Genomic DNA, 22060 nt, shown 5'->3' with positions numbered 1-22060 from the left:
TTTGTGATCCACCCTCAGTAAATTTTCACAATGAGAACCATATCCTCCGTTTTAACAATCAGATAGACCAAAAGAAGATATTAAACTAACGTTAATTCTTCGTCCTTATGCGTAATCTAGCGTAGTGCGACCATGTCGGGACGGAAGCGGGACTTTACCGGTATAATAGTACATAGGTTTTTTGAACAATTTGACCTATCAGAGCGCGCGTAGTATCTGAGTTATTTTATAAATAAATACTAACCCTTGTAAAAATTTTACCGCGATCGCGCCGCGAATGTCGCGATCGCGCCGCGACTGACGCGATCGCGCCGCGATTTGTTGTCATCGCGACGCGATCGTGCGTGACGCGATTGTAAATGAACGCGAACGCGCCGCGATAGTTGCGATTGCGCCGCGATTGCCGCGATAGTCGCGATCGCGGCGTGATGAGTGCGATCGCGGCGCGATTGATTACCACCGCACCGCGATTTGGGGGGCTGGAATAAATCTCGGGAAGTGTTCCCGGCGAGAACTCACTTCTCGATCACCGGGAGAAAGTCAATATGCTTTGAAACTCTCACAAATCATGCTGTGGTCGTAACGCAAATCATGACTTGTATTGATGAAATAAACTTTAAGTACTAATCAAAGTAGTTATAAAACTAGTTTGATTTAAAATGTCGAAAATTATTTTATTACGTGACGGTGAGCCGTGAGGACGTGATTCCCACGAGAAAAGTTTTATTTAGTTTTAGTCTAGACGAACTGGCGCGACAAAGCGGCGCGTGATAATGAGTAAAGATAAATTAAAAGATAAGAATTTTTATTTCTTAACAGTCTGTTTTTTAATCTTTTCAAACACTTTGTTTCTTTCTTTTCTTATCTTTGAGGAACCTTAATACCTTTGAGCTCAATCCAATGACAAATTTCTGTCGGCCATTTTCTTCAAATGCAAATACAATCAGAAATTCGCTGCAATTGCGTTTTTTGCATTGAAAAATCCTCTATATGGCATTTACAATGTAATTTAATTGTGGCTCCGAAGAGGCTGTCAGAATGAGCTTTTTTTAGAGCTTTATATTTACCTTCCCGTAGACCACGATCGTAGACCACACACATCGAAGTCCTTTCCCGCCTTTTGCCGCAAGGTGTCGTGAACTGAGCGTTACGATTGGCTGAGTTAGGTCACGTAGTGCATAGTACACGCAATCGCTACGCCATCCCAAGCAGAAAAGAAATTTTATTTCGAGAAAGTTGGTATGTTTTCTCTTCACAATCAGGACTGGAAAAATGTGTTCTTTTTTAGCTGCTTCTGTTAATAACAAGAGTTTAGAAGGGACCTAACTTGAGGGAAAAGCGTCTCTGTGAAAACTGCTAGAATTTGTTTTGTTAATTCGAGGGATAGCTTGTTTATAATTTCAACAGCTAGCGCTTCGTCGCTTCGTCATGGACTTTGTTGACTGAACTACAGCTAAACTGTGAATATAAAAAAAAAATGCAAAACTCGAACAGTGGAAAGAGGAAAACATTTTGACGGTAAGGACCATTCAATGCAAAGTTGTAGCTGTTGATGCTTGGGACTTAAATGTTGTATTATTTAAAAAAGCTTCGGGGGAAAAGAAAGCGCATCTTCGACGGTTCGGCTTCTTCGCAGATGCAAGAGATAGTTCGCTCGTTTGGTAGATCACATCATTGCATCTTCTTTCGCTTGAGCACGAGTAAAAGGTTAGTTGCCGTTATGTATGTGTTGTTCACATTTTACAGAAGAACTGTTCACTTATTTGCTTGTAAACTAAAGACTCAATCACGCTCTCCGGCTTTGCGAAATTTAATTGTGCTCGGCAGCGAAACTGGCCGTCTTTTTCTGTAAGCTTCTGTAAATAAATGATGTTATTTCGATACAGTCTGTGTGTTTGTTTTGTCGGTATGCAAAACGCCAAGATAATTGTTTTTAAATTTATAGATTTAGGCGCGATTCAAGCCAAATCGCGGCGCGATTCCCGACCCATCGCGCCGCAAGGCGAGAATCGCGGCGGCCAAAAACGCGGCGCGAATCGCGGCACGAATCGTGGCGCGATCCAAGCCGATCGCGGCGCGAATCGCGGCGCGATCCAAGCTCAATCGCGGCGCGATCGCGCCAATCGCGGCGGCCAAAAACGCGCCGCGATTCGCGGTAAAATTTTTACAAGGGAATCGACACTATCTGGCCAGACACAAATACCTTAGTTAAAATCTCATCTTTGGTCATCTTATCCCAGTCAGGACGTCCATCAGGATTAAGAACATCCCGCAACGTAAGGTAATCACCAACACCATTGAGAAGTTGAAAAGCAAACTTGCCCAGTACCTTAAAAAATTCAACAGAACATTGCATACAAGGTCAAACAAGGAATATCCATACCCATCCCATGGACCTGAAGGTCACTGGAAATTCGGAGGGGGAGGGGGGTCTTCAAACCAAATGTTTTGGATTTGGAAAGTATGGGGCTTAACTGGAACTTCCAGAATGGTTGGGGATTCAAACCAAAAAACCTTCCAAGGGAGGGGTATGGATATTTTCTGGAGCAACACAATACAAAGTTAAACTACAAAGTTGAATTACAATTATTGACAGAACATCTATTAGTTACCAGGACTTTCAAAAACACCTGGCACCTCCGGTGAGAAGTTTTTACCTTTTAAGGTTGGTACACACCAGGGGACTATAGTCACAGGGACTTGTCACTGGGACTTACTTTGGGGACCAGTCCCCTAGTGTGTACTCCAGTGCTCGAAATTAGCGGTTGTCCGGTCGTCCGAGATGACTAAAAGGGCATTCGGGCAACCAGTTTTTTCGAAAATTTAAGGCCGGTTGCCCCAGAAAAAAACCACTGGACAACCCTTGAAGAACTTACATTACCACTAGTATAGCTCGCGCTAAGCTGCCTCCGCCGTTTTATAATTTCTTTTACAGCAATAACCTAAGATTAGTGGAGGCTTTTTTGTCGCTTAAATTATCGATGCCGATAGACTGCACAATTAGGCTTTTCTTTTACTGTGCCATGTACGTCACGACATTGTTTACTGCGGAATTTCTTGTTGTGTGACACCGTTGCGTCCTAAAAAATTTGCAAATATAAATATAAATTATTCCCAGACAAGATATATCTCAGATTACACATGGGTATCAAAATCTGTTCGCTTAAAAAAGCCAAAAATTCTAAACTTAAGTTTGGAATATGAAAGAAACTTGAATTAAACTTTGCTCAGATTTGAATTTCATTCAAGATGAAGGCAAGAAATGCATTCAAAAGTGCCAAGATATTGTGTATGCAAATCTGCATGGGTAATTAATTAGTCACTTTCAACACGTGTGCACCAAAATATTTCGAAAAGGCCTGTATGCACTGATGTACGTGTTAGAAGACAACTCGGCAAGCTTATTGAACTCAACAAACGTCCAGTTTACTGTTATTCTGTTGGGTGGTCATTGCCCCCGCAGGGCTCCGGCCCAGAGGCCGGAACCCAAGGAGGCACCTTAGAAGTCCCCGCGTAGATAGGTTAAATGTGTGCATTCAGTGACTTGACTTATGGCCATAAGCCCTAAGTGGGCAAAGGGCCGGGTGCATTCAGTGAACGATACCGGAAAAAATCTCGATTTTGGTCAAAGCGGCTCGCAAAGGATTGCCCAAATGCTCGCAAAGGATTGCCGGAATGTTCGAAAAGAAACAACGGAAGTCAGTACCGCAAAGGATAAAATAGCTGTCGCACTACTGTGATCAAAGAAAACATATCTTGCTTGAAGAAATGGCTGAAACATGTACCTGAAATTGAAATGATACCGAAAATGACATGGAAAGCACAACAGGCGTATCATTCAGGAACAAAGAGTTTCTTATCTTAGTCGGTGACTGAACGTCGTGAAAACAAGTGGAAATCATTAAGAAATAAAAACGTTACTCTGGTTAAAAATTTGTAGTAAAATGTTCGTAAAATATCTGCAATGTCCCAACGTTTCGGCTTAAACTAAAGCCTTCATCAGGGGAAAGTGATAAGTGAATACAAAAAGCACGTTCTTATATAATATGCAAATCGAGAGCTAATGTTTGTCCCTAAAGGCTAAATTTAGAAATTTGTGCGGTAAATGCATGCCGTCATCGCGGTTTAGCGGATTATTGCAAGTGTTAATTTCCCAAGCCTCCAAAATACGTCTTTTGCGCCAATTTGTGCTTGTACGTAAGATCTTTGACGATTCCCACGAGATGGTGTGGCCAGAATGAAAACAATGTTCCGCTAAAGCTGACTTGTGTGAGTGTTTGTTTTTAACTGCTTTTTGATGCTCTTTGAGTCGGGTGGAAAATTTCCGTTTCGTTTCTCCGATGTAGCTTTTGTCACAAACTTGGCAGGGAATTGAATAAATTGCGCCACGAGTATGATCTTTTGGCACTGGATCTTTTGGTTTGGGAAACAAATTGCCGATGGTTTGGTGTGGTTTTAAAGCGACTTTGATATTATAATTGCTTAAAATTCGCTTGATTGGTTCCGTAGTACCCTTGATGTACGGCAAAATGCAGAAACCTTTTTTGTCATCCGGTGCAGTTGCCGCGGGCGTTTGTTGAGAAGGTCGTTTCGGTTTGCTTACATCAATCACAAAGCGCTTAGGGTAGCCATTGCCCTGAGTGCCGCGGTCACATGTTGCATTTCCTTTGACTGTTGATCAACAGAAGATGGAATAGTTTTTGCACGATCAGTCAAAGACTTGACCACAGCCCTTTTGTGAGCAGCCGGATGGTGGGAGTCAAACAAGAGATATCTTTCTGTGTGTGTCGGTTTGCGATAGACTTTAGTGGAGAGTTGGCCATCGTCTTGTCGACAGACAGTGACGTCAAGAAAGGATATTTTCCGTTCTGTTTCTCTTTCAACCGTAAATTGGATAAATGGCTCGATATTGTTCAAATGATTCTGTAAGGTTAGCACCAGGTTGGATTTAACAGCGGCACATACATCATCTACATATCGTTTCCAAAAACACGGCTGGGAAAGGGAGGTGGATAGTGCTTGTTTTTCAAGTTGTTTCCCAATCCAAAAGATCCAGTGCCAAAAGATCATACTCGTGGCGCAATTTATTCAATTCCTTGCCAAGTTTGTGACAAAAGCTACATCGGAGAAACGAAACGGAAATTTTCCACCCGACTCAAAGAGCATCAAAAAGCAGTTAAAAACAAACACTCACACAAGTCAGCTTTAGCGGAACATTGTTTTCATTCTGGCCACACCATCTCGTGGGAATCGTCAAAGATCTTACGTACAAGCACAAATTGGCGCAAAAGACGTATTTTGGAGGCTTGGGAAATTAACACTTGCAATAATCCGCTAAACCGCGATGACGGCATGCATTTACCGCACAAATTTCTAAATTTAGCCTTTAGGGACAAACATTAGCTCTCGATTTGCATATTATATAAGAACGTGCTTTTTGTATTCACTTATCACTTTCCCCTGATGAAGGCTTTAGTTTAAGCCGAAACGTTGGGACATTGCGGATATTTTACGAACATTTTACTACAAATTTTTAACCAGAGTAACGTTTTTATTTCTTAATGATTTCCACTTGTTTTCACGACGTTCAGTCGCCGACTAAGATAAGAAACTCTTTGTTCCTGAATGATACGCCTGTTGTGCTTTCCATGTCATTTTCGGTATCATTTCAATTTCAGGTACACGTTTCAGCCATTTTCTTCAAGCAAGATATGTTTTCTTTGATCACAGTGCGACAGCTATTTTATCCTTTGCGGTACTGACTTCCGTTGTTTCTTTTCGAACATTCCGGCAATCCTTTGCGAGCATTTGGGCAATCCTTTGCGAGCCGCTTTGACCAAAATCGAGATTTTTTCCGGTATCGTTCACTGAATGCACACATTTAACCTATCTACGCGGGGACTTCTAAGGTGCCTCCTCGGGGGCAATGACCACCCAACAGAATAACAGTAAACTGGACGTTTGTTGAGTTCAATAAGCTTGCCGAGTTGTCTTCTAACACGTACATCAGTGCATACAGGCCTTTTCGAAATATTTTGGTGCACACGTGTTGAAAGTGACTAATTAATTACCCATGCAGATTTGCATACACAATATCTTGGCACTTTTGAATGCATTTCTTGCCTTCATCTTGAATGAAATTCAAATCTGAGCAAAGTTTAATTCAAGTTTCTTTCATATTCCAAACTTAAGTTTAGAATTTTTGGCTTTTTTAAGCGAACAGATTTTGATACCCATGTGTAATCTGAGATATATCTTGTCTGGGAATAATTTATATTTAGCTGCTTTGAGTTTGGTGTTTTTTTTTTTTTGCAGGTGTGAAGGATTTATAAAATTACTACACCGCTTCTGAAAGTACAAAGGAGTATTTTCATTAACGTTAAAAGTAAGTGAAAGTGTTGTGTTCATTTATTATAAAGGATCTGTCATTTGTTCTTGTTTCTAATGGTTATCCTTTTTCTTTCTTGCAGAAGATCACCAAGACCAGAAAGCCGAGCACCAGTGCTGAGCCCACGACCGAGTTTAAATCTACTGCGGTTCTACCCTATTTTTTTTTATTTTTTTATTCATCCACAACACAAAGTACAAAACATACAATTACAAATGGTTACAAATTTTTGCTAGCCTAAAACAGCCGTGCAATTGCTGTTTTGGCAATTAATATGTTCTTAATTACTTAACAATATTATTACTTACAATAATAATTACTGGTACTCTCTTTTACTATTTTACATCAAGTTACATGTATACAAAAAAAAAGTAATGAAAATGAGAAAACAAATGAAAAAGGGGATAAGTTAAACTAAGTTTGGAAAATTTCTCGTCCATTTCTTATAAAATGCTTCTAATTAGTTATTTTTGGTCGCGATGTATTTTTCTGTCTGATATTTTATTTTTATTTTCAGTAAAAAAAACCTTTTATATACGGCCGTACACACTTCCTCCTGCAATCCCAAATATAAATTTTACCGATTAAATTAGATAGTTAATTTAGTCTGGGAGCAAAGGTATTCCCGTGGGAATTTCGTGAAGATTTTTGCCGACTAGTTTAGAAGTGTGAAGGGGGACCTGAGGAACACGATAAATGTTGTCGGCAATTTTGTAACCCATGCAAAGACCTTCAGAGGGGAATTGAAAAACATCGCCTATTTGGCTTAGCATGAAAACGAGGCTGAATGATGAACTTCACAAAAATGTGGTATTTATTGGTATTTTAGAATAACTATTATCAGTTTTGATAGTCTGAGATGTCCAAAAGAATATCTTAACTGATATGGATAGTCTCGATCACGTGACCATGAAATCGAGGCTGCATTTTCTTATGGTTCATTGAACCGGACATGTAACCATAGTGCCTCCCGTCCCCTCGCCAAACAGTCCCCAAATTATGTCAGTAGAAATCAATGAATATCCCGGCGCTGGGCAATTTAACGAAATTAAAAGGCTTTGTATGGTCTAGTGACGCTAGTAAAAACCGTCTTTTTAATATGTAATATGTCTACAGACCCTCTCATTCCCCCTCTCAGTTTGTAGCAAGTTTTGTGGGTGAACTTTTTACGCATCACTACAGTCGTCCATTCCTCCTCCCTCTTTTTCCGTTCGTAACCATCTGGCAGTGGTAACCTACGACTGCATACTCTGGACTTGTTAAAAGCGATGATCTGGTATTGGGCAACAAGTCTTCATAAAGTGCACTCTGCGTAGGTGGCAGCCTGTTTGTTTGAGCCTAATTCTTTTTGCACATCTACCACATGAGGTCTTTATCATTTCGAGATGCTTGTTCTGAGCTAAAAAGTCTGGCAAACATACTGCCCAAAGCATTAATTACGTCCTTGTCTGTGTCTCTGAAGGCTCTTCAGCAGGCAGGACTATCAGGAAAAAACTTCCAGTTATATTAGCCTGCGAATACAGCCGCTTCTCATTTGCAAATGAGAGGCTGCTTTATTCGCAGGCTACACATAGTGCTGCAATTTTAGCACTGCCAAGAGCGCTAGCAATCGACCCAAGTTCAATTTCACGGTGGTTCTGACCAGCACCAGTGACTATGAACAGTCTTTGATACCGTCTGACTTATCAAGGTACTGAAGTTCTGCCATAGCCTCAACAGCAGTGACTCATATTTGCAGGTAAGGCCCCGCGTCAACATTTATTATGTCACCTTCGTTACTGATTCTGAGTAGCCGTGTTCGTTCTCTGCTGCAATTCACCTCCATGCTTGTAAAGAATTCTTATTAACGAGCTCTTTGCGGAACAATGGAGCATCATACCGTCGGGTGGAAACGAAGATTTCGGTACCTCAGAAAACTTAGATTGCCCTATCGCTGCCTTGACATCAACCTCAGGTCTGGCTCTTGCATACTACCATTATTGAAACTCGACCACTTTATCAGTGCAAGATACTTTGAGTACCTTTCCGCTGTCTTTCCAAGGACGACGTTTATTTGTGCTGGGACCAGCGGTTCACTATGTTCGAGTGAATTCTGTATTAAGCAAAGATCTTACAAATTGCCTTTTCTCTCTCACTTTTATGGCAAAGATCACTCTTCATTGCTTCAGGCATGATCATGACCACTTTGATTATTGTAAAGATCTTTACTATTTTCTTTAAACGGCTTAGCAAAGTTCCGCATTGTGGTCAATAACCTATCACTAACTCCGTCTTTGTGTTGTAAAATGAAGTTGCATTAGTAAAGACATTCCAGCCATTTGCTTTTCCTTAGGAAAAACTTTGCTCTAGCACCAACCTTCATGCAACGGTTGATATGATCAAGAGTGGTATCCCATCCTATCGCGGGTTCTTGTTCACTTCCCTCTTACCATAAAAGAATTTCTATAGACCTCGAGGCTTCTTTAAGTAATAACAACGTTTTTTTTTCTACCATTAATTTTCAACCGGTTTTCACTACGTAGCTAGACATAAAAGCAGTCACGTTTTGAAACGCCTAAGAAACAAAACTTCAATAAATGATTGATTTTCCTCTCTGTCCACATTCAGAGCCGAAAGACTCGCACTTCGTTCTATTAGGAAATTTTGCAAAATGATGGGCGTCTTTGACCTCTTATAGTTCACATCCAATAGGTTTTTGTTGCTGCAGTTATTGTTAATTTTAAACTTGTCGAGGTTTTAACAGTTTAAAAAAAATATACGATAGTAATTTATATCTAAGAATCTTAATTTGATATTGGAAGTAATCAGTTGTTTCAAAGCTTAGCCAGTCAGGGGAGCTTTTTTTCAAAAAAAGTCTTTCTTTGACCGAGGGTGGGCCCAAGAAGGTCCAACCTCCTCCCCATACATAACTTCTAGAATAACTTTCAGCAATCACAATGAAGCTAATAGGATGTATAGTATGTCCGAACATCCATCTTTTGGTATACGTCACGTGGGAAGACTACGCAACATCACGTGCAATTACATCATGATGTCAAAACAGCCGCCATATTGGATCCGCCATCTTGGATTTCAAAATTTTTCCAAAAAAAACGCGAGAAAACCACCCCAAATTACTGCAAATTACTTAAAATTAATAAAAATGTGCTTGAACCGTAAAAAGCTGAAAATATTTGCATTAAAGTTTATTTTCATTAATAGAAACCCGAAAATTACAAATTTGGGAAAACATGCCTGTCAAAATGCCGTTGCCATGGTGATGTCAAGTTCCTGACACAACAATCTGCCCTACGAAATTATTCTCGGATAAATGTTAGATAAACTCGCAATGTTTGGCAGCGTTTGATTGAGCCCTAAAAAAGTTATAAGCGTTGAAAGTCAGCGCGGGCGTGAAAAGCCCCCTCCCCCCGGGTCTCAATAGGGCTAAGACCTGTGACCAGTATAATCAGTATTTTATCTCATAATTTTAAGGACTAGGAAAATTTCGTCCTAAAATACTAAAAACGGCAATATTTCAACCAATTTAGAACTTGCGCGAAGCAATTTAGAACTTCAGCCTTGTTTTCATGCTGAGCCACACAGGGCACATTTCAACGCCCCATAGAAACCGTCTGCACGGGTTACAAAAGTGCCGACAACATTTATCGGGTCCCTTAGGCCCTCCATAACACTTTTACACTGGTCGGAAAAAATCTTCACGAAATTCCCACGGAACTTTTCTCAGCGACATTTGCTCCTGGACTAATTAGTAAGGGGCATGATGATGCTGTATACCTATAATGATTTCTTGAAGGCTGAGAACTTAAGTTGTTTTGTTAGGTCAAAGTAGTATTTTTCCAGTTGTTTCCAAAATAGATTTGAGTGGGGACAGTTGAAAAATAGGTGGTGTAATGTTTCTGATTCATTGTTGCAGAAAGTACATCTGTCATGCTCGCTGTATCCAATTTTAAATAATTTCGTATTTGTATAAAGAATTGAATTTAAAACTTTGTATTGAAAAGCTCTGACATAAGGTTCATTTAAATTTGCTATTTTATGCGGTAGGTTAAAGGCAACTTTCAATTATTCATCTGTTAAGTTGAATTGTTGTCTTTAGTTAGTTTTTTAACGTTATTAGGTAGTTGAGCTTTTTTACTAATATTTATCAGGGAATAGTAGTCTTTTGATCTCTTTTTTGTAATGTCGAAGACAACATTGTTGTACTTAAAAGAGGGATTCCCTCTTGTGAACTGCAGTTCTACCCTATGTCAAAGGTCTTTCCGAACAACTTAGACGCTACCTACAACAACAAGGCGTACGCGCTGTTTTCAAGTCGGAAACTACTTTAAGATCACACCTAGCACAGCCGAAAGACGCTGTTGATCCGACCAAGCAAGATGGCGTTGTTTACAGAATTTCCTGTTAGTGCGGCAAAGTTTACGTCGGCGAGACTGGAAGACCTATGCAAGACAGGATCAAAGAACACGACCGGGACATCCGACTCGTCCGTATCCAGACCTCTGCCATTTCAGAGCACACCCACAACACCGGACACTACCCGCTTTGGAATGAGGTAAAGTTTATTGATCGTGAGACTTCACCCTAACAATATCAACAGGGATAGTGGAATTGAAATTCCCGAAGCATGGATGCCCACGATCAACAAACACAATACTAGGAGAACTGAACGACAGCGGACCCCTGAGGGAACACCAGCACACCGGAACAGCGAGGATCGAAATGCACCAATCAGAGCTGTTGAAAACCAACCAATCACAGTGCAGCAGTGTGCTTTATAAGGTAACACCTGACCAGTCGACCTTATCGCCTGATGAAGACTAGCAGTGTGCAGTCGAAACGTCGCGATCTACATCACAAGTGACACTACGTCGTGAGACAAACGAATTATTATTATAAAGGAATTCTGCAGTTTTGTTTAGGATGAGCTGTTTCACACCGCTCTGAATTGTAAAGTACATGTTATCGTCTCACGACCTGGGAACAAAAATTTTAACCAAAAACCATACTCAACTTAATACGGACAACCAAGCCCTCATCAGGGCAACCAAAGTCAGGGGTTAGGTTGTCCAGCATATACCATAAGGACAACCTGTTTTTTTTTTCTAATTTCGAGCACTGGTACTCATATTTTGCATCGAAATTCTAGTGGCAGGGACCACATTTTTGGTCCCTGCGACTAGTCCCATGAATTAAGTCCCACGAATTAATTTCTGGGACTAGTCGCAGGGACCAATAGTCCCACAAATCGGCAATTTTTTTAGTGTGTACACACTGAGAAATAAGTCTCTGCGACTTTTCCCTTAGTGTGTGCCTAGCTTTATAGCTCTCTGGTGGGTGCTACAAAAAGCGCGAGGCTGCACCTTCAACTGGACAGCTGATATATTGGACACCAACATGATTCCAATCCAATAATTTATCAAGTGGGGCATGCAGAAAAACAATCTCACCAAACTTGGAAAGATCAGATCTTGCGAGGAAAATTCTTACATGTAATAATTTTTACAGGTTTAAATAATACCTAATTACCATAGGTCATTTAATTTATTATAATTACCTCATCTGTAGCTGGGTGATCTGTATAACCAGCAATAAGACCTGCAAAGCATTGGACAAAAATGATTAAGTGATGTCATTATTAAACATTAAACACATTATCGAGTGGGGATGCAATCATGATTGTCTATTAAATAGTCAGTGTACTAGACTGTGGGGTCCGGCGGTCCAGGTTTAAGCCCCTACTATATACACTGTAGTGCCTAGAGCTTTCCACCCGCAGTATTAATGGGTATCGGTAAATTAAATACCGGCGGTAACCCCGTGAAACAGACTACATTCCATGAGAGAGGTGGACAAGAAAGGCAGTACAATATTATAAAGGAAACGTCTCTATTTTGTCAACAACAAATAAGCACTTTTCTGAAAAAAATTGTTTAGTACAATATTATAGATCCTTTAACCTTAAAATGTCAGAAAAAAGGTAAATGTCTCGATTTTCCACAGTCGCTATGTTAATTAGTTTGAGGAGAAATTTTAGGTTATATCCCTGCATTTATTTTTGGTTTATATGAAGTAAATACACACCATCATACTGGGAGATAATATTGCCCATTTGTCTCCAAAGTGAGCTACTGTTTGATCCAGTTGCTATTTTGCTTCTCATCCATTCTTCCTGACAAAGTCAAATCAGTGTTAATTTTTAATAATTTAATAATAATGATTATTATTATTATAATTATTATAATAAGTAATAAAGAACTTTGCACTCTGGCCTCTGGAACAGGAGGTCCTGGTTCATTGAGCCCTGGCCTTGTGTACTGTGATAAGTAATTTCAAATACAACTGTAATATTAAGTTTTGTAATGCAATTGCAATACAAAATTTGAGAGATGGAGAATTATTATTCCATGATTTAAAGGGCAGTTTTCACGAGTGCCCCAAGGAATTATGGCTTGTATTACATACCTTAAGCTTATTATTTTTTTGACAAATTTTATGTACAAAATGTTAGTCAGTACCCTTACACTACTGACATACACTTCATTTCTAATTTAACACTTACAATAATATATTGCTTACTAACAAATATACCGGTACACTGTTGATCTGCTGTTGATCTGAGGTCAGGGCAATAGAAGTGGGTGGAGTTACATGTAAGAGGCCCTGCCAGTCGGGGAGGGGTCCCGTGTCAGTTGCCCAGTGTCGCTGTTTTATCACACTTCCCATTGCTGTCGGCAGTTGAATTGAAGGAAAATTGCTTGTCCTTGTCAGAATTTAAGTTTTTCCATAAGGGTTGTCATTTGTCCCGATTTTAATTTATGTGCTGTCGCTACTTTTTGGGCCATGTTGCTTGTTGGAAGTTACCCTGGTAGGGCCTTAGAAAAGAGTGCTTCAGTTAACAATTCACTGAAGATAGTAAAAACTGCTTATTATTTTCTATACTAACCTGGGTATCAAACCATTTCCCAACACTTTTCAAAAAGGATTCTGATGACTTTCTGAACAAAATGTCATAATTGTTCACATAGTTTTCATTTATCCTCCTAATAGTATAAAAACAAAAAAATTTAATATTAAGATTTTATATATCTTTAATAAATAAATAATAATTTTGGATGCCATAGCTTGAAGCGACTAGCCTAAGGTATGGTGTCCAGGATGGGGTGCTCGTCCTTTACAGTTTATCGCTCAGTATTTTGCTATAATAATACAGTATATTAATAAGTTATTTTAACATAACTGTGGTATAGTCTAAACTTACCTAGCTGTTAAAGCACCTTCGAGATATCCAGCCGCAAACATGATAGTTTGATCATTATAACTACTTTTTCCTGTGCCCGATATAACATTCAGTTCACCCCATCTGTAGAAATAAGCAAATGAAGATCGTTATTTATAACTGTCTTCTACAAACGGAACTCTGAGCATTTTCAGGGTCACAGTATATTAGGTATATGTTATTGAGCAGCAACCTTTCCATTTGTTATTAGCATGAAGTGGCCATGATTATGTTACTCCCTCTGCAGAACGGGATGCTAGTCCTCTGCAGGTTAATAAACCTGGCATTTTGTCAGGGTTGCCCCAGGTAACAATGTAGATTATGAGTTCTGACATTAATAATTAATGTTCTCATGTTCCAAAAAGTTAATGGTCATGTTCCCTTGTTCTCTGAAACCCCTGGGAAAGGCTCAGCTGTTCAACATATCACAAACCCAGCCAGGATTTGGATCTGGAACTACTGATTAAGAGTCCAACACACTATAAGCATTTGGTTACTACTTTACAGAAATGAAGCATTGCTTGTCAGGCATCCATACCCAGTAGTATTAATGGTGTCCTCGTATGTCCCATAAGCTACACCATTGTCTTTGTCAAGCACACCAAACTCTATGTGATACTTTCTGCAAAAAAAAACAACAATTCATTAATTTTAAACTTTTTTATTTTATTAATCTATTTTTTTTCTCGTTTTAGTGTGTATAGGTCGTTTATCTCTATCTATCTATGGCAGTGATGTCATGCAATGTAGTGTAACGTATGTAATGTAGTCAGTAGTATGCCTGTAAAGATGTTAAAATGATGATAAGGCCATCCCCTTTTTTTCTCTGTTTAGCGTCGTCCAACCAAACCAAGCGTTTTCAAAAAAAAAAAAAAAATTTTACAGAAGGTAATAAAGGCAATGACACATTATTTTAAATAATGGTTCATCCTTTTTTACGTTGAACATTCTCGTTTGAAATATAATGTTCAATCTATTTATCAAGATCCTCATTTGTTGTCTGAATTGTTGGACACAATGAACTTATTCGGGTTATCCTTCGTCCTTTATATTCTCGTTTGAGTTTAACCACTATGTTCATTTTCCTTCATCCATTGCCGTCATGTTGACTTTGTAACCATGTCTTCTTGTTTCAGGCTCCACGGATATTATGCTGAGGTACCGGGCCTCCTAGCTCCAGACTCCTTATCCACTTTTTTTTGTTTTTTGTTTTTTTAATTCCGACTGATCGACCCAAAATCAGAAAACGCATAAGACGATAAACGAAAAAAAAGGGGGATGGCCTAAAGATGATTAAAAAAAAATTTTTTCATGGTAAAGTCTGCCAGTTTTAAAATTAAATAATAATATATTGGCAAAAATCAACTTGGCTGCAGGCACCTCGTTGACTATTCACTCATAGAAAATTTGGGCTCACAATCTATTTGATAAATATTAATTTTAGCCATGGATTGGAGTAGTCCTTCTGTGAGAATAGGCTTGAAAATGAAAATAGTAAGTCTGTGGCACAAAATAGAATGTCTGAGACAAAGAGAAAAGGGATCGCAGTGAATGGCCTTTGTGACTTGTGATAAGGGCAAAAAGTGCGACTGTGATGCGACTGTGATGCGTGAAAAAAGCTAGATGAGAAACGTGATCCATGAGTTTATGACTAAATGTGTTGTTTAAAGTATATGTCACACATGGCATTAATTCGCTGTGACTTAAATCGCTTACATCAGAGTCGCGATCGGCAAAAATTTCAGCAATAGCTTCATCTGTGTCCATTCTGCCTTCACGCACACAAGCCGCCATTTTGTAAATTGTCCGAGCAAAAAGCAATTTTAGTGGGTCAGCGGTGTTTCAAAAGTAGTGCCAGTCCTTTCTCAACAACCGGGGATGATTTATTCCAGGCATCGCAAACAACCAGGCTTTCAGTGATGTACTTTGGTTGAGGACGTATATATACGTCCTCGGTCGTTGCGTGACAACAGAGAGGACGTATATATACGTCCTTGGTAGGCAAGGGGTTAAATGGGTGCACCCCCCCCCCCCCCCCTGCAACCCATTAATGAGCACCCCTGCTCCTTTGAAGATTTCGTTAGAGGGTCATAAATTGAGTAACATTAAAATTCCAAACTACTTACAGTCTTTGCTGGCAAATAATCCTAAAAAGACATGGCTATTCTTGATTTAGGCCTGCACATAGCTTATTAAGTGTTTTCGAGTACACAATTTCGTTGCATATTAAAGAGTTACATAAGCTTGTACGGTTAATCCAAGCTAAGTGAAAGTTAAGCTCACAGATTTAGCAGATTGCTTAACCATTAGCTTTAACACTAGAGAATTACAATCGGGAATTCTCTGGGTTGTAGATGATTGGGTTATAGCGATGGTTGTAACCTACTTTCTCTTTCTTGTTTGCTGTTGTCTGGGGGAAATCGCAATCGGAAAACTTACAATCCGTGAGATTTAACTGCGTTCGAAGAACATCAAGAGAACCTACCCATCCGTGTAGTATACTGTTCCATTCATCGTATAGTCAGCTTTGCTGCAAGAAAGCCTCAAAATGAACAGAAGAAAACAGCTCGCCACAAACTTCCCAACTTCCGCCATGTTAATCCTCGTACCCAGGGTCTTCGTTCCCTTTGACCCGCGGTCAGGAAACGAGCGTTTCTTCAAGCCTGCGCAGAAGGGACGAAGACTCGAGGTACGAGTTAATGTCTGTTACGCTACGCAACGAGCGGGGTTTGGCCGGGAATGCAAAGGGACGAGGCACCAGCGGAGTAGCCCCCGAAGCGAAGGCGGGGACCCGACTGAAAGGTAGGTGCTTGGACGGTTGCTATGGAAACCGACTCCACAGCGAGGCCCTTTGCACAAGTCACACTGGCCGAAGCCAGTGGAGAAAGGACACAGGAAAAGGGGATCTATATGGGAGGGTGGGAGACGGAAAACTAACTACTTGCAGCGAGGGAGCAAACTGCGAATGTACGCGTCAGCGAAACGACAGCGCGCGAAAGACGTGGTGCGCGAGGGCGAGGCTGCGCCAAGTTGAGGTTACGCTACACGCCATTAACTTATGCCAATCAAAGCTTGACTCCAATTAATGTCTGTTACGCTACGCAACGAGCGGGGTTTGGCCGGGAATGCAAAGGGACGAGGCACCAGCGGAGTAGCCCCCGAAGCGAAGGCGGAGACCCGACTGAGAGGTAGGTGCTTGGACGGTTGCTATGGAAACCGACTCCAAACTGACGAACAAAAGGAGAGGAAGGCTCCAAGCAGCACAAAGGGGGTAGGACCTGGTGCCCGGGACTTGCATTCCCCGCGGAGCGAGAGCGCGCAACGGAAACGCAAGTAGAATCGGCGGCAGAGGCGGTCGTAAGATAACAACAACTTTAATGGTATTCCGAGGCGACGACAGCAGCCACGGCGGCCAGACACGCTGCCGAGCTGTCTGGTGAAGTCTTTGAGTGATCCTGATTGTAGCGATAAGCAGCCGCCGGCTGTCACTCGTCACAGCGGCGCGTGCGAGTGTTCGTAGCTGCAGCGTTTATCAGTGCGGCGTTGATCACTACGGAGCGTGTGAGACCAGTGTTCGTAACTGGGGGGTGTGGGAGGGCGGTAATCATCACTACAAGTACGGCATGTGCGAGTCCGGTATTCGTGCTGCGGCGTTTACGAGAACAGCATTCGTTAATGCAGCGCATGCGAATCCCGTGTTTGTGACTGCGACGACTACCAGTGCAGTGAACAACACTGCAGCCGCCCTGGTGTTCGCAACTGCGGCGGAGAGCGGTAGTCGACGTTACAGCGTGCGAGTCCAGAGTGCGTAGCTGCGATATTCGAGTGCAGTAGTCCTCACCGTAGCGTCTGCGAGACCATTGTAATTAAGTGCAGTGTTTGCGACCGCGGCGATGATCAGTCTGCGAATCTAGTGAAGGTGACGAGCGGAGCGTCTGTGCAAATGAAGTCCATTTTCGTAGCGCGAGCACCTAGGAGTCTCGATTACGTGACCAAAGCGTCTGCAAGTTCCGCTTGAGTGACAGGAGCGTCTGCCAAGCCACTAAGCGTGACAGAGGCGTCTGCGACTCCGACTGCGAAAGGTCGTGTTCGTGACGCGTGCGCCTATTGAACTGGACACCAGCATCGCTGAGTCCTGTGTTCGTGACGGTGGTGACTGCGAGACGAGATCTTGACAGCAGCGTTTGTGAGTCGTGTGTCCGTGACAAGCGCATCTGCAAACGCGAGTGTTTTCTACGAGTCCTGTTTGTAACAAGAGCGTCTGAGAGTCCGGCGCACTCGACGCGAGCGTTTGCGAGCCCTGTATTTGTGACAAAAGCGCCCGCGAGTCGAGTGTACGTGACTGCAGCGACTACGACTCCAACAAGAAACAACTGCAGTTGCAAAACCTGTGTGGTAATTCTGCGGACGTGATGGGAGCGCCGTGATCACGGGTCTTGTGTACGTGACAAGGGCGATTATGAGCCCTGTGTACGCGAGTAGTACGTGACTACGTGACATGAGCGGCTGCAAGGCCTGTGGGTCCTGTGTTCGAATCTCCGCGCCTGAGAGTCCAGTGAGCGGGACGTCAGCGTCGGAGAGTCCCGCGTAGACGACAGGAGAGATTGCCTGTGCTAAATTTGTGACCAGTGCATTTGCAAGTGTTGTGCTCGTTGGGGGCGTATTTGCGAGGGCCGAGATCGTAACGGGAGCGACTGAGAGCCCAGCGTACGTGACAGTTACGTGTGCTAGTCCTGTGTTTGTGAGAGGCGTTTGCGAGTCCTGTGCTCGTAAAAGGAGCGATTGCAAGTTAGGTATGCGACCACAGCATCTGAGAGACAAACGTACGATAACGTAAGTTTGCGAGTCCCGTGTTCGTAATAGATGGGTGTGCACCTGTGTTCGTGACGGGAGCGACTGCGGGTCCTTTGTACGCGAATGGAGCGTTTTTGAGTTCTGTGTTGGCTAAGGTTGTGTCTGTGACTCCTGCGTACGCGACAGCAAGCAAGTACAGTAGAAGTGTTCGAATCAGCATCTGAGAGTTCTGTGTGCGTGCCAACCTCGTAGGAAGTCGTGCGTAACGACAGGGGCGATTGCGAGACTCGTGCTCATTACTAGAGCGCTTGTGAGTTCGGTGCCCTGAGAGGCCAACGTAGGAGATAGGAGCAAGGTCGAGATCCGTGCTCGGAATGGGAGCGTCTGAAAGTCCGACGTACGCGACGGGGACGATTGTGTGACCTGTGTTCGTGACATGAGCATTTGCGAATCCTGTGAGCCACAGAGAAGCGTTTGCGAGACTTATGTTCGTGACAGGAGCGTGTGCGAGACCTGGATTCGTGACAGGAGCAGGTGCGAATCCTGTGTGCTGGACAGGAGCGGGTGCGAGTCCTGTTTTCGTGACAGGAGCGTTTGCGACAGCTGTGGCTGAGAGTTTTGTGTATGCGAAGGGAGCTTACTGGAGTCCTGTGGTGGAGCCAGCAGCATCTCGGAGTCCAGTAAAAAAGAGAGGAACGTCTGAAAGTCCTGTGTGGGAGACGGCATCGTCTACGAGACAGCGTACGTGATGTGTTCGAAACGGGAGCGGCAGTTTACTTGCCGGGAGTGATTATGCGACCTCTGTACGTGACAGGAGCGTTGCGAGACCTGTGCTCGTGACAGGAGCGTTTGCGAGTCCTGTGCCCGCAACGGGAGTGTTTTCGAGTCCTGTGCCTGTGACAGGAGCTTTAGCGAGTCCTGTGCTCGTGACAGGAGCGTTTGAGAGTCCTGTGCTCGAGGCTGGAGCGATTGCGAGTCCTGTGCTCGAGACTGGAGCGTTTGCGAGTCCTGTGCTCGTGACAGGAGCGTTTGCGAGTCCTGTGCCCGCAACGGGAGTGTTTTCGAGTCCTGTGCCTGTGACAGGGGCTTTAGCGAGTCCTGTGCTCGTGACAGGAGCGTTTGAGAGTCCTGTGCCCGCAACGGGAGTGTTTTCGAGTCCTGTGCCTGTGACAGGAGCTTTAGCGAGTCCTGTGCTCGTGACAGGAGCGTTTGAGAGTCCTGTGCTCGTGACTGGAGCGGTTGCGAGTCCTGTGCTCGAGACTGGAGCGGTTGCGAGTCCTGTGCTCGTGACAGGAGCGTTTGCGAGTCCTGTGCTCGTGACAGGAGCGGTTGCGAGTCCTGTGCTCGAAACTGGAGCGGTTGCGAGTCCTGTGCTCGTGACAGGAGCGTTTGCGAGTCCTGTGCTCGTGACAGGAGCGTTTGAGAGTCCTGTGCTCATGACTGGAGCGGTTGCGATTCCTGTGCTCACGACAGAAGTGTTTGCGAGTCCTGTGCTCGTGACAGAAGCGTTTGCGAGTCCTGTATTCACGACAGCTGCGGGTCATAGTTCTGTGAATGGGATGGGATCTTCCTGGAGTTTTGTGTTGGTGGTAGCAGCATCTCGGAGTATCTTCAGCATCTCCAGTAGAAGTGAAAGGAGCGTGTAAGAGGCTTGTGTACGTGACAGCACCGTCTGGGAAACAGCGTACGTGACAAGAGCGTTTGTGAAGCCTGTGCTCGAGAGAGGAGCTCTGGGTGGTCTGTGTGCACGACGAGAGCGTCGGGTAGTCCAGCGTTAAATTGGTCAGAGGAGCGTTCGCGAGTCCTGTGTTCGTAACAGGAGCGTACGTGACGGGAGCGTTTGCGAGAAGTCTGTGCGTGACAGGAGCCTTTGCGAATCCTGTGTGCGTGACAGGAGCGTTTGGAGCATTGTGATCGTGAGAGCGGCGTCCGTGAGACCAGTGTGCGAGACCGCAGCGTCCAATAATCCAGCGTAGATGACGGCAGGCTCTGTGAGTCTTGTGTAACTTACAGTAGTGTCTGAGAGTCCGCCATCCGTGACAGGAGCGCTTGCGGATCCTGTGTTCGTGACAGAAGCGTTTGTAAGTCAATGCCTGCAAGTCCTGTGAATTGTAGAGGGGCCACTCCAAGGGCTGTCCGCGACGTTGACGTCAAATACGGTCCAGTGTGGGCGAAAAGGGGCCGCGAAAGTTAAGATCCGTGCGACGACTAAAGGGGTGGTGGCGGGGCGATGGGAAAGCCGCGGTTCCAGCGAGCGTGGCCCGCCGACCGAAACCAGTTGCCAACGCGAGACAAAGGTCGGAAAACGAAGGCAACGATGAAAGGCAACCGACTTACCTGCTAGCGACGAGGTGGAAGCAGAGGCGACAAGTTGAGAGGAACACGTTTGAATAGTTAAATCGAAAAAAATTCGCGCAAAGGAAGTCGGCGTGGGCGAAAATTATGTCTGTCATGGCTCCGTCCAACCGGTCTACGAATACGTCGTTCGCGAATTGTAGCATGCTTTTCCTTTTGTTTTTACCCAGATGGCATTACAGCGTCGCACGTTGATCCGTTGGTCGGCTACCGGAGTACGGGCTGGTGGAATAGCGAACGGAAAAAAGGAAAAAACACAGCGACGGAAAACTAACTACTTGCAGCGAGGGAGCAAACTGCGAATGTACGCGTCAGCGAAACGACAGCGCGCGAAAGACGTGGTGCGCGAGGGCGAGGCTGCGCCAGGTTGAGGTTACGCTACACGCCATTAACTTATGCCAATCAAAGCTTGACTCCAAAATGCTGTGAATGAATCACATGACAATGCGAGTGTCTCGCACTTCCGTTTAACAGCCCACGATGTATTCTGGGACAGATCCCTGGGACGAGGCAAAGCGGAGGCAAAGCGTGCGGAAATAACCTGCGATCAGGCTTTCTTTTTTCGCGGCGGAGGGAAGGCCCCTCCGCCGCGAGAAAAATAACGCCTGATCGCAGGTTAGTGCGGAAAAACCGCTGCTCTCTCGGGGCGGGCTCCCATACTAGTATGAAAGAGACCAGGACGTCTGACTTTATTGCGGGTGGGTTACGGGTGTAAATTTCGGATTTTGGTCTCACTTAGCTTATATCCTGCGATCAGGCGTTCTTTTTTTTGTCGCAGCGATCAGGCGTTCTTTTTTCTCTTTCCTCCTACCGCGAAAAAAAAGAACGCAAGATCGCAGATTACCTCACTTATGGTGTTCCTAGTCAGTCCTTCGCAGCCGTTGTTTGGGCTCGTCACGCGATGATGACGACCTCGATGATAACTGCAGCGAAGGAGAATATGGCGACGCGTTCAGGGTAGCAGGCGAAGAAATATAGGAATATAAATTCTATTTCTAGCTCAAGCCACGCCCAGATCGATCTCTTAGAAGACTACATGTAATTCATTCAAAATTTCAGACGAGAAGCTTCCCCGTCTGCATCAGTCTCTCCTTCTTGGGACGCTCTCGCAGTTCCCCAATAGAAATTTTCCGCATTAGAATTTCCCTTGCCTGCGAGCAACATCTCTTTGGGGTATTGCTCGCAGGATAGGACCTCTTAGTACTTTTAGAGACTTATGTGAGTAAAAACGTTTAAAATGGTGCTTT

General features: G+C 43.6%; 1 protein-coding gene across 3 annotated transcripts in view; it reads right to left on the bottom strand.

Annotated features, from left to right (window-relative positions):
* Nucleotides 1–16284, bottom strand: part of LOC144629310 (phospholipase B-like 1) — a 33331-nt gene extending 17047 nt beyond the window's left edge. For 2 of the 3 annotated variants that reach the window (XM_078487537.1, XM_078487539.1), the window contains exons 1-7: nucleotides 16150–16284; nucleotides 14203–14286; nucleotides 13647–13748; nucleotides 13332–13428; nucleotides 12470–12557; nucleotides 11943–11983; nucleotides 2204–2329 (exon numbers count right to left, since the gene is read on the bottom strand). In XM_078487537.1, coding sequence (XP_078343663.1) covers nucleotides 2204–2329; nucleotides 11943–11983; nucleotides 12470–12557; nucleotides 13332–13428; nucleotides 13647–13748; nucleotides 14203–14286; nucleotides 16150–16259 — 648 coding nt within the window. In that variant the 5' untranslated portion in view covers nucleotides 16260–16284. The remainder of the gene's footprint in view (nucleotides 1–2203; nucleotides 2330–11942; nucleotides 11984–12469; nucleotides 12558–13331; nucleotides 13429–13646; nucleotides 13749–14202; nucleotides 14287–16149) is intronic. The other variant, XM_078487538.1, reaches the window with a different exon arrangement.
* Between the last annotated feature and the right edge of the window lie 5776 nt (nucleotides 16285–22060).

The sequence above is a fragment of the Oculina patagonica genome, chromosome 10 (genome assembly GCF_052425735.1).
Source record: "Oculina patagonica isolate OP01 chromosome 10, crgOcupat, whole genome shotgun sequence".
NCBI lineage: Eukaryota > Metazoa > Cnidaria > Anthozoa > Scleractinia > Oculinidae > Oculina > Oculina patagonica.
The sequence above is the reverse complement of the archived record's forward strand: the minus strand, read 5'-3'. Positions and strand labels throughout refer to the sequence as shown.